The 12,426-nt window shown below is 38.1% G+C and overlaps 1 protein-coding gene across 4 annotated transcripts in view; it reads left to right on the top strand.

The window, feature by feature from the left end:
• The window catches only part of LOC134220341 (outer dynein arm-docking complex subunit 4), a 58,619-nt gene that overhangs the window by 31,364 nt on the left and 14,829 nt on the right, over positions 1-12,426 (top strand). For 2 of the 4 annotated variants that reach the window (XM_062699372.1, XM_062699371.1), the window contains exons 2-3: positions 7,572-7,694; positions 7,800-7,838. In XM_062699372.1, coding sequence (XP_062555356.1) covers positions 7,590-7,694; positions 7,800-7,838 — 144 coding nt within the window. In that variant the 5' untranslated portion in view covers positions 7,572-7,589. Of the gene's footprint in view, positions 1-7,571; positions 7,695-7,799; positions 7,839-9,456; positions 9,862-12,426 lie in introns of those variants that run through there. The other 2 variants (XM_062699370.1, XM_062699369.1) reach the window with 2 other exon arrangements.

Raw genomic sequence — 12,426 nt, 5'->3', positions numbered from 1 at the left:
ATGAACTAGGGGAGGAATTTGTGAATTTTTGGAGCAGAAGAATTTCTGTATGAATAACCGAAGTAATTTCTTCAGAATATGCCAGGAAAAACTTTAAAGGAGTTTCCCTGAAAAAAAACTGAAGGGGGTAAGTTCTTGGGAAAGTTTTAGGGAGTGTACATAGAGATGTCGCAAATTAATCGATTACTTCGATTAATCGATTAATCGTTGTCTTCTTCTCTTCTTCTTCATTGGCATTACATCCCCCACTGGGACATTGCCGCCTCGCAGCTTAGTGTTCATTAAGCACTTCCACAGTTATTAACTGCGAGGTTTCTAAGCCAAGTTACCATTTCTGCATTCGTATATCATGAGGCTAACACGATGATACTTTTATGCCCAGGGAAGTCGAGACAATTTCCAATCCGAGAATTGCCTAGACCGGCACCGGGAATCGAACCCAGCCACCCTCAGCATGGTCTTGCTTTGTAGCCGCGCATCTTACCGCACGGCTAAGGAGGGCCCCGATTACTTCGCAACGATGAATCGATTCAATAATCGACAAGAATCGAGAGTAATCGATTTGTTACTAATCGATTCATCGGGATTTTACGACAATGCTTAGATGTCGATTACTTCGATTAATCGATTCATCGTTGTGATAATCGATTAATTTTGAATCGATTACTACTCAACGATGAATTGATTCAATAACCGTCAAAAATCGAGAGTAATCGATAAGTTACTAATCGAACAATCGAGATTTTACGACATTCGTAGGTGTACATGAAGATTTTTTTGGGAACTTTCAGCAAGACTTCCCGATAGAATTTCCTGAGAAGTTTCCATGCCGATAGTATATCTAAAATAATTTCCAGAGAAATTCCCATAGTAATTCTTAGAGGAATATCCAAAGGAGTTCTAGGAAAAAAATCGGAAGAATTCCTGAAGAAATGTCTAAATTAATGAACGGAAGAATTTCAAAAAGAATTCCTGAAGGAACTTCGGAAGAATTCTTGTACAAATAATTAATAAATGGAATAATAATGGAATAATTACACCCGATTCTTTTTTTTACACGGGGGATGCGTTCCGTGTAAAAAAAGTTTTCAGTTCAAAATTCGAAAATCCGTGTAAAAAAAGTTTTATGATTTCTCGACAAATCATGCAAAATGGAGCAACTTTGCAAAAATTTTGTATGGGATTTTTTTTACACGGCCGTGTAAAAAAAATCCGTGTAAAAACATAATCGGGTGTATGCGGAAAATACCAGGAAGAAGTTATGGTTTAATTTCCGGAAAAAATCAGGCGGAATTCCTGGAGTAATGAGAATATGATTTTCTGGAGAAATTGCATTGGTTTCCGACAAATATTGCATGGGCTTCCGGTCGTTGTTGAAAACCGAAAGTCGGTCATCTTGAATTCTATAGGTAATAGCGCCAAACATCGATTTCTAGTTTCTACCCATTCCGGCCATTCCCATTCGGAAAACGGCCATCTTGAATTCCACAATAGCGCTTATCATCGATTTCCGAATACCCATATTAGCCAATACCCAATACCCATCAAATCAATGGTTTTTCGAAATCATTCTAGGTTCCAAACAACTGTGCAGAATTTGGGCCCGAATGGTTCTTCCTCGCTTTCCGCATCGCGTTTGAAGCTTGTATGTAAATTAGTATGGGAAAAGGTATATTTTTACTTCTAGAGGTTTCAGGTAATCGTAAAAGTATAACCCAAAGATACCGACAAACTTTGCTGGAGAACGTAAGTTGCTGGAACGTCCACGGAAAAACAACGCTTCGAAGATTGATTGTTCAAACCCATATGCAAAAATCGTTTATGCTGCCAGGACTGCCAAACTACGTGGACCAATAATTTGAATGAGTGTTATTTCAAAATTATTGATCTTAAGGGGCTTAGGAGCTAATGTGATTTATTTGGAATCATTTCACAAAGCAAAAAATCTGACAAGGTGGGTTTTGCCTTCTGACAACCATAGGTTGTCCGGTGGTCCGGATTTAAAACGTGATGCGGAAAGCGAGGACACAACCAATTGAACCCATATTCTGCACAGTTCATTGGGGTCCCGAAACGATTAAGAAAAACTGTGATTTCACTTGATTGGATGAAGTTTGCGTTTTTTTTTTGTATGGAGTACTCTGGTATTGGTACTCTGCAAAAATGTACTGCCGCTAGCCGCAAGTCAGTACCATCTGTATATGGCATCGATATGCACATGGGACTGATTTGCGGTTAGCGGCAATATAGTTTCCATATCGATAAAATTATTCTGAGTATTTTCCATTCAAAAAGACTTGAAAAACTTTCAGTTGGGTACCGCGTTCATTAAAAAATCCGTGTAAATCTGTGTGGTTAAAATCCCGAACATGACTCATATTCCGAACACTGGCGTTTTTGTACCCTTAACCCTTTATAAGGCAGACGGATCTGAACAATAAATTAACAAAAACAACAATAGGACACAATGATGACATGATATCAAACTCAAATGTATGTTTGTTATATACATTAAACAGCTCAGAAACATTGAAAAATTGGTGGCAATATAGTTGCCACTGCCCGGCAAGCGGGACAACATTGGTGGCAATATAGTTGCCACTGCCCGGCAAGCGGGAAAACAGGCAACAACAAAAAAAATAAAAGATTTTTAAAAATTAGGTTTTACGTAAAACCTGAGACCGTAAAACCAGTCAAATCAAGGCACGTTACTTTTTTTGGTGAAGAGTCCTAGTCGAAAAACGCATTAAGGTTATGCGCCAATTCGTCCTTGGCGCTAGTAGGGACACGGCAGGTATTTCCGTCCATCGTCATAGGGGCTAAAACCAACGAAAGCAACGTACATTTGCTAGAACTCCACTATAGCAGAACTTTTCTCCTGAGTTTACGATTTGGTACGTATGAGTTTTACAAAAAAAGCGTCTCTTTTATTGGTTTTCGAGACTATGACGAACAGACGAAAATACCTGCCGTGTCCCTATCCGTCATATCAAATTCTAAATCACTAAATACTCGCGAATCGTAAGCTAACATAATAAACTAATCATCTGGCGAGATAGAAAAAAGTGTACACTACGATCTGCATTCATTTAAATTACATTCCGGTGTTACTTACTTGAAATACAGTTAAATTTAACTTTGCCACTGTGACTTTTTGCACAATTTCCTACGTTATCCGTGTGACGAAGGAAAATCCAGTTCGTTCACTGCTGTAGAAGACGCGCAACACCGTCACCAAAATCAACGCAATTCACTGATTTTCACCGCAATTTTTTACATAAATTTCTCACTGCGCACTAAATAAAAGCAATGTTTATTGCTGAAGTGAAAACTAATTGAAAAATAACTACCGGAAGGCGTTCAAATGATCTGTTTTTTCAAACTTTAGAGCGTTTGAAATTTATTTTCTTCGTCGCTTTGTGTATAGTCGTAAAACGCGTTGCCAAACTGGCGGTTTGGACCGGAATAAACTTATGTTACACATCTGATAATACATCATGCAGTCAATAAAAGTAGGTTTTTCAATTATTTTCCGCTAGCGTAATAAAAGTAAAGTCTTCCAAATAAATATTTTTCATACACACTCGTCATTCATACTAAAATATTCTACTATTCCAAAAGTTTGAAACAGGAGAAATAATTTCATAATAGAAAATTGCTGGCAGCACTACCCACGTAGAGTAGAGTGGGGCAAGAGTACGCACTTAGTTTTCAATCGATCATGTGGCCCTTATGAAGCAAGCTTCTGCATATCAAATCAGTGTCGATGATTCATATACTCTTCCTTTATGTTACCCAGTGGAAAAAATATTGAAATTATTGAGATTCGTTTTAGTAGAACCCTGTAGAGAATAGCAATAATGAGAAAAATACATATAAGAGAACAAAGCAAATAAAAAAATCTTTTATTTGAGTATGTTATTACTTAAAACTTGCCTATTTGCTCAGAGCGTGTTGGAATTTGACAGAAAGAAAAAATTATATTTACAAATATTGCTTAGATTTGTCAGTCTCATTATTGCTATTCTCTACAAACCCTTATTGCAAGACAAGTGAAAAACGCACTCTTACCCCACCGGTGGGGTTAAAGTGCGCATCGGGGATAGTTCATAACATTTAATTGATGTTTAATGAGCAAATATTAGGGAATGTTTAAAGATTACGTAACTCTTAAAGGGGGAGGGGGTCCTAAAAATGTGCACTTTCATACGAAAAACCATTATTTTTGTATATATACAAAAAACTACAGAGGTAAAAATAAATATCAGGTTTCGTGTGGCGTATACAAAAGCATTTTCCTTAAAGAAAGTCCACCAATTACGTAACGTAAAATTTGACTATTTCATCACCCCTCCCCCCCTATCTTACACTATTTATATGAATCCTCTAAAAATTATATGGATCGTCACACATCTCACAACCCCTCCCAGCTAAACGTTGCGTAATTAACGAATGTTTCTTTTGATTAAATGAAACTATCATTTAGATGAAATTGTGTTTTCATACTATGTTTAGGTGTACAACAAGTCCTAGTACAATTTCATTATTTCGCTTCAGTGCTTCGTTCGCTAAGAACTTTCTAACACCAAATTACTTCAACTTATCTTAAAAACTTGTGATAATTTCAAATTCTGTCCCATCTTTCTTAGTTGTGGATCTTTACGCTTTGGAAGAAGTCTTATTTCGGCCGGAGATACGGGTTTGACATCATAACTTGAAGATTCATATGCGTACTCTTGCCCCAACGGTTCCTGCGTACATTTACCCCACACTCCCAAAAATTATTCAAGTAATGGTTTTGACTTCTTGGAAAACAAACCGGATTGGTGATCTGTACCATAAAGTACTCTATACAATAGGTTATCGAAATGGTATAATGTTCACCTGATTGAACGTATATATGGTAATGAAATACTAGTTGCGGAAATCCAATTATTTTTAGCAAAATGACCAAAAAGTTATCTAACTCCATATCCCCCTTGTTGTTTATTCAAATCGTTTACAATTACACATGATAATAGTTGGCCAGAATACCTGTCAAACTGATGCAGTGCTGCTAGTTTATCTTTTTTTATTGCTTCAAAAAATCGAAAACGTACTCTTACCCCACGCGCACTCTTGCCCCACTCTACTCTACATGTTAAGCATGTGTGTTAGTTGTTCGACAGACTGAGGCATTTAACTGAATGGCAGCACAATCAAACCATTTTTATGCGGTCGAAATGGGATTGCACTAGGAAATTTTTGTTAACTGGAACCGAAATAAACTTTCAAATTTTACTTTCAAAATTGACCGAAACGATAGTTATTCTGCATGAAGTCACAGATAAGTCATCCAGTTATCCAAGAAATGGCTTGAGCTCAGAAACAAAGATTTGCAGTCCTGTTTTAAGTATGGTACATGCTCCTTGTGGTACAGAGAAAGGATACGTATATGATCAATTTTCCGATTTCAAATATGGAACATGCTCTCTGTAGTACAAAGAACATAATGTGTTCTAAGGCATATGTTCATGCTCATCCAAGAAATCCCTGAGGTAAGGCCTTTTGATCTACACGCGTAACTACAGATCAATTTTCCTGTTTCAAATATGGTACATGCTCTCTGTAGTACAAAGAACAGAATGCGTTCACAGCATATGTTCATGGAAATCCAAGAAATCTCTGGAGTAAGGCCTTTCGATCTACACGCGTAACTGAAGATCAGTTTTCCAGTTTCAAATATTGTACATGCTCTCTGTAGTACAAAGAACAGAATGCGTTCATTGCATATGTTCTTGGTCATCCAAGAAATACTTGGAGTACGGCCTTTTGATCTACACGCGTAACTAAGGATTAGTTTTCCGGTTTCAAATATGGTACATGCTCTCTGTAGTACAAAGAACAGAATGTGTTCTAAGGCAAATGTTCTTGGTCACCCGAGAAATCCCTGGAGTAAGGCCTTTTGATCTACACGCGTGACTAAAGATCAATTTTCCGGTTTCAAATATGGTACATGCTCTCTTCATAATGGGTTCGTTACATATTCCGAACAGGCCTTTGGATCGTTGGTTACGCGTGTCGACCTGAAGGCCTCTACTTCAGGTATTTCTTGGATATCCGCGAACGGCTTTCATACGCAGATTCTGTTATATGTACCACAATAGGTATATTACATTTACAAAACAGGCCTGTAGATCGTGTAGACCTGAAGGCCTTCACTTCCAGCATTTCTTGGATAACCGTGAAGATCTGCCATACGTAGTTTCTATCATATTTACCACAATGGGTACATTACATTTACAAAACAAGTCTGTAGATAATTGGTTACGCGTGTAGACCTGAAGGCCTTTACTTCAGGGATGTCTTGGATAACCGTGAAGACTTTCCATACGCATATTATATCATATGTACCTCAAAGGGTACATTACATTTACAAAACAGGCCTGTAGATCATTGGTTATGCCTGTAGACCTGATGGCCTTCCCTTCAGGGATTTCTCGGATAACCGTGAAGATCTTCCATACGCACATTTTATCATATGTACCACAACGGGTATATTACATTTACAAAACAGGCCTGTAGATCATTGGTTATGCCTGTAGACCTAATGACCTTCACTTCAGGGATCCCTTGGATAACCGTGAAGATCTTCCATATGCAGATTCTATCACATGTACCACAATGGGTACATTACATTTACAAAACAGGCCTAAAGATCATTGGTTACGCGTAAAGATCTGAATGCCTCCAATTCAGGTATTTCTTGGATAATCGCGAACATGCTCTATACACATATTCTATTCTATGTTTCACAATGTACACATATCATATTCAGAACATGTCAATATTAATTGAATTTTTTGGAAAAATACTTAAAGCTCTTTTAGTCGAGTACTTGAGACACTGAAGACGACCACAGAGTTGTGGTCGAAATACGTATCTGCAAAGATATCGAAAATAATTGGTGGAATTAAATGGAGAGTACTTAACTCGTCTTAGACGGTTGAATTTTTTGTTATTTTTATTTAACACGGTAATATACCGCAAAAAACTAATTTGGTGTACTTGTTGAAATCACACACCAATACCAACAGATTTTTTTGACAGCAATCCATCGAATTTTAGAATGAACCAATGAAAATTCTCATGGACGTAAACAGATTTACGTAAGACAAATTTAAACATTTTGAAGGGTGTTTTTGATTGCCGATTCTCAAAAAACTATGATTTGTTCAATGCGCTAATAGTACACAATGGAAACTAGGAACTCTTATATACAACTTAGTTAGAGTAAGTAGTTGGGATAGCGTATAAATTGGATTTGAAAACCAGGCACTACCAACTACGACGGGAATCAGCTCACTACCCCACAAGTGAAAAAAATTTTTTTTGTACTTTAGTTCCCAAAACACAAATTTCGGAAAAAACACAATTTCGTCAAAAATCCAAAAACCAAATATACAGAAAGGCAAAGCTTTTTTCACGCTAATCACGTAATAATCTAACACAGGAGATTCAAAATAATTAATACCAACCAAAAATCCTTTAAATTTCATCCATTAACACGTGTTGCTTCTCCAAACTTTCAGCGGAACCAGAAGAAAACCATGAGCAAGCCGGCGAAAAAGCGTCCCAAAAGCTCCAAACCTGTGGTGGACGAAATCGAGGTGGCGTGTAAGAACCTTCGCGATGAAGCACTCAAGTACATGAAGGTAAGGTGAATTGAAAACGAAAGCTTACGTCGTGACGCTTTTTAGAACAGAGGAAAAGAGTATACTAAAAAGCTCTTTCGAATTTTCTTTTCGCATTGGTTTCAGGTTCGAAACTTCAACAAAGCTCTGGGCCTTTATGACCAGGTAAGAAATATCAATGATTTATTATTAGCATTCAAAGTTTTGCACTCGAAGCACGAGTTTATTTTTATTTATAGTTTCAATTGATAGTATTTATAACTTATAAAAGAAGTGATAATATTTATATGTAGGAAATTATTTTCTATTATATGCTGACTTTGAAAGGCCACCAATACCACATTACTCACTTGGGACACCTGTTGATCCTTGGATACCAGCTGTGTGAAATATACTTACCAGCGAAATAGCTATAGGTATAGCGTGAATTTTTCCGCGTAGTCAATAAACAAAGTGTGGCGACACCACGCGATCTAGAACTACTAGTGAGAATAGGTTTGCACCTTCCTCGGTTCTTCGCATGCTATTTGGAATGTTTCGGTGGTGAAAAAGGCCTCGCCTGTCTCGTCACGCGAAACCATGCAATGCATACCATTCATCCCATAGTTACTGATTTTTGCAACAAGAGACCATGGATTTCATTTTTGTGCTTTTTTATGCTATTATCTTTCTTACAGTTATGTTAGGAAAGGGAACTGTAGCAAATGAAATATTGACAGTTATGGGAGATATAGTGGGACAATTGAAGAGCGTCCTGCACTCTTAATTCTATTCACCGGCTTCGGCTGTCCAAAGCTCGTTTCTTAGAATTTCAACCGAGCTTCCTACTATCTCGCACTAGGGCCTTATAACATGTTATTAGGCTTTCCGAGAAATGATCCGAACATTGTCGCACGAGATAGGTTTCAGATTTGAGTTGCTGCATGGATTTTTTGTCGGTAATTTGAATAAAATATTATTCAGTGCGTAATATGTATTATGTATACATATCTAACATGGGTGCGGTTCTTACATTAGTGCTGCCACCTAGAAAAGTCTCGAGAAAAAGTAGAATTATGGAAATTTGACATGGGGTTGATTCAAATATAATGTCCACTACTTTTTGAGATTTTTAGTCCTCCCTCCCCCCTCTGTCACGCTTTTTTTGTATACCGAGTGTACGCACTGTCACAAAATCTTGACCCTCCTCCCCCTTAAACTGTGGACGTCATTTTTGAACGGCCTCATGGTATGATATAGAAAATGAGAATAAAAATGCCTCTAGAACGTTATAAACATTTTTAGTCAAACAATTATTAGTTTGTTTTAAAACGGTCATATTACCGGGGGTCCACAGCAAGTCCACAGTATTCACATTCAAATATTGTCGTTGTCAAACTCATCGTCTTTTCACAGGCTTACCAACGCCTGGTAAGGCCAACTGCAAACTTTTTATGAGATGGCTGTAAAAAACAGTGACGACGCTTTCAGTATTGAATCATTTGACATCTATTCAAAATCGCGTTTGATACTCTTCTTCAACAGAACTCTACAGCCCTGGACCCAAATCTATAAGAAATGTATCGTCTTCCGTAAGGAGGATATGGCCTTACTTTATTCCACTGGCGACCCCAAAGTAGGTGGTACGTCGTTTCAGGGCTCTAGGCTTTGGGTTTCTTTTTTATGACAAATCGATTATCAAGTGTTTGTTTCCATGACTCTGCGGGTATCACCAAAGGTGTATCGTTCCAACAGCTCGTCTAGCTCGGGGTGTCGGGATAGAAAGTCAATAAAAATACTTGAACATTCTTCCGTTGATAGTTACACATTCCGCAGCATTGTGCTGGTCGTGTGTCCTTTTAGTGGTTCGGTTGGGCCGTTACAGGTGAAAACTGTGTCACTTAGGGAAATTGATTGGGCAATTATTAGCCGGCGAAGCAATTGGCAAGAAGATGAGTAAAACGGCTGTTGCTATTCTTGGTGGAGATGACGAATTGCTCCAAAGTTTCGTACGTGTGGGCTTACAGGAGGGTGACCATCAGTCGCAACAGTTGAACCATGCTTCAGGTGGTACATCCGGCGGAAGCACACATCAGCCCAGCTCTACACCGCATCAGTTGCAGCAACCCAAATCTGAAACGCATCTCGTGCGGCAATATTCGGATCATTTCTCGGAGGTTAGCGATAAGAACGCTCCACGGAAATACAGGTATGATCGTAAATAGTGGTACTTTTATTTAGAATTGAATTTTTAACGCTGATAGAATGGTTTACGCCGATTATTTGGGGGTATGTGGCACATTGTTCACATTGATTTAACACAATAATTCTTACACAGTTTTGTCATTTAATTTTTCTTTTTAAATGTATTGAGACCTCGAGTCTTAGAAGTTTTTTTTTTCAATCATGATTAGAAAGAAAGATGAGGGATTAATAATCTAATAGGGGAGGAAGTTAATACGTTCTAACACTATTCATTGGATTGGAGAATCCGTTAATTTGGCCTAAAGTTACAATTACAATTATTGATACAGTGTTCAAATGAATAAATTTTTTTTTTGACGTAAACTACGTCTAAGGGGAAGCCTCAGATACAGGGTGCAAAATGAAAATTTCCAAATTGGGGACCGTCACGAAATCATGTAAGATTTCAAACGGTAATAGCGTCTTTATCTTTCGATGGATTTTCGACATTCGCTTATCAATCGATTCGGAAACTCTCCAGCAATTTTCCAATTCTATTGATACTATTGATTATCAACGTTAAACTATTGAAAATGTTATTTCTTTCCAAACCGGGTGAAAAATTCAATCCCGTTCATAAATCCCCAACACGGACATCAGATTGCAGTAACGTACGGGCCTTTTGATCCACTGCTTCGTTTTCCCTGTGTATAAAAAGCCCCGTGTTTCGCGTGCGCGCGTCATTTTCATTTTGCATGTCACGGAGAACGGACGATTTCGTTCGCAACAGCAGTACATCTTTTCATCCGTGTTCCCAACATTGAATCTGGCAATTAACGTCGTGCTGTTGATGAGGCACATAAGTGGAAATGAATCGGTTCTTTTCAGGACCACCATTATGTTTGGGAGGAAGGTTAAGTTGAAATAATTTTTTGACGTAAACTACGTCTAAGGGGAAGACTTAGATACAGGGTGTAAAACGGAAATTTCCAAATTCGAGACCGTCGCGAAATTAGGATAGATTTCAAACACTAATAGCGTCTTTATCTTTCGATGGAAATCACTTACTCTGCAGAAGTCGAATGATGGATTGAATCTTATGATTTTTTGCGTTTTATTGAAACAATCTCATGAATTTACTCCCAGTCAAAACAAATTCATCCAATGAAAAATTTAATGCCCTGAAAAGGACAGATTTCAGATCATGCGGATTTCTAATCACCAACACAACAGCAACCATTCGATAGTCAGAATATCACAAGAGTATTTCACTCAAATGCAGATGCTGGCTCTATGGTTTTACCGCTACATTGCAACAGATTGCCATCGTTGGATTCCCTGCCGCAACGATCTTGTTACGAGCGCTACCTACGCAATCGGTGGGAACGAAGAGCGTGCGTCAGAAGGAGAAGCTGCAAAAATGTATTTGCATGGATAGAAATTAAACCTGAAATAAGTAGCGGTCTATCTACTAAAATAATAATCTTGAGAGGAAATTTCACTGGTATTGATGCTATCCATGCGAATAAATTTGTGTAGCGTCTCTGACGCCCGGTCGTGATTCTGCCACCGACGGAAACTATCAGCCATCACCAAGCGATTAATATGAACTTTGATCAAAATTCGTCTCGCCTCAAAATTCGAAACCGTCACGAAATTAGGATAGATTTCAAACGCTAATAGCGTCTTTATCTTTCGATGGATTTTCGAGATTTGCTTATCAATAGATTCGGAAACTCTCCAGCAATTTTCCAATTCTATTGATACTATTGATTATCAACGTTAAACTATTGAAAGTGTTATTTCTTTCCAAACTGGGTGAAAAATTCAATACCGTTCATAAATCCCCAACACGGACATCAGATTGCAGTAAGGTACGGGCCTTTTGATCCACTGCTTCGTTTTCCCTGTGTATAAAAAGACCCATGTTTCGCGTGTGCGCGTCATTTTCATTCTGGATGTCACGGAGAACGGACCAGCGCGGTTCCAGCGATAACCCCTGTGGTTTAGTCTGTTGTGGTAAAAACTCATGGACGATTCAAATCAAGCCCAACTTAGCACCTAAAAACTCATGGATGAGTTGAATCATCGTATGTTTTCTGTATGTATGTAGAATTACGAGCACGCGTCAAACGGAGAAGCTGCAAAAATGTATTCACATGGATGACTATCTACCAAAATTATAAGTCTTTCTCTGAATCGGGATCTCGTATTTCTACTACCGACGGAAAACAATCTGCCATCACCAAGCAATTAAGTTTTACTTTGATCAAAATTCATCTCGCCTCAAGTTGTGACTTGAAAGCTACTTTAATTGATGGTAGCCAATCGTTAGTAGGGGAAATTACGGCTTTGGCAGGTTTTGTTCTATTATTGTCAGAGGGTTTTCTGTGACTAATTATGCTCAAATTTGGCCTAAACATTCTTTGCATATCAAAGAATATTGTGGCCAAATTTCATAAAATTTGGTCAACAAAAACCCCCGCCGACAATAATAGAACAAAACCTGCCAAAGCCGTTATTCCCCCTACTTCATTCAAGAAAATTTAAACTGAGCGCTGCTAATGTTAATGACGACGACCGCGCGACC

Source organism: Armigeres subalbatus, chromosome 3, assembly GCF_024139115.2.
Source record: "Armigeres subalbatus isolate Guangzhou_Male chromosome 3, GZ_Asu_2, whole genome shotgun sequence".
Classification (NCBI taxonomy): Eukaryota; Metazoa; Arthropoda; class Insecta; order Diptera; family Culicidae; genus Armigeres; species Armigeres subalbatus.
Note: the sequence above shows the minus strand (reverse complement) of the source record. Positions and strands in the feature narration are given on the sequence as shown.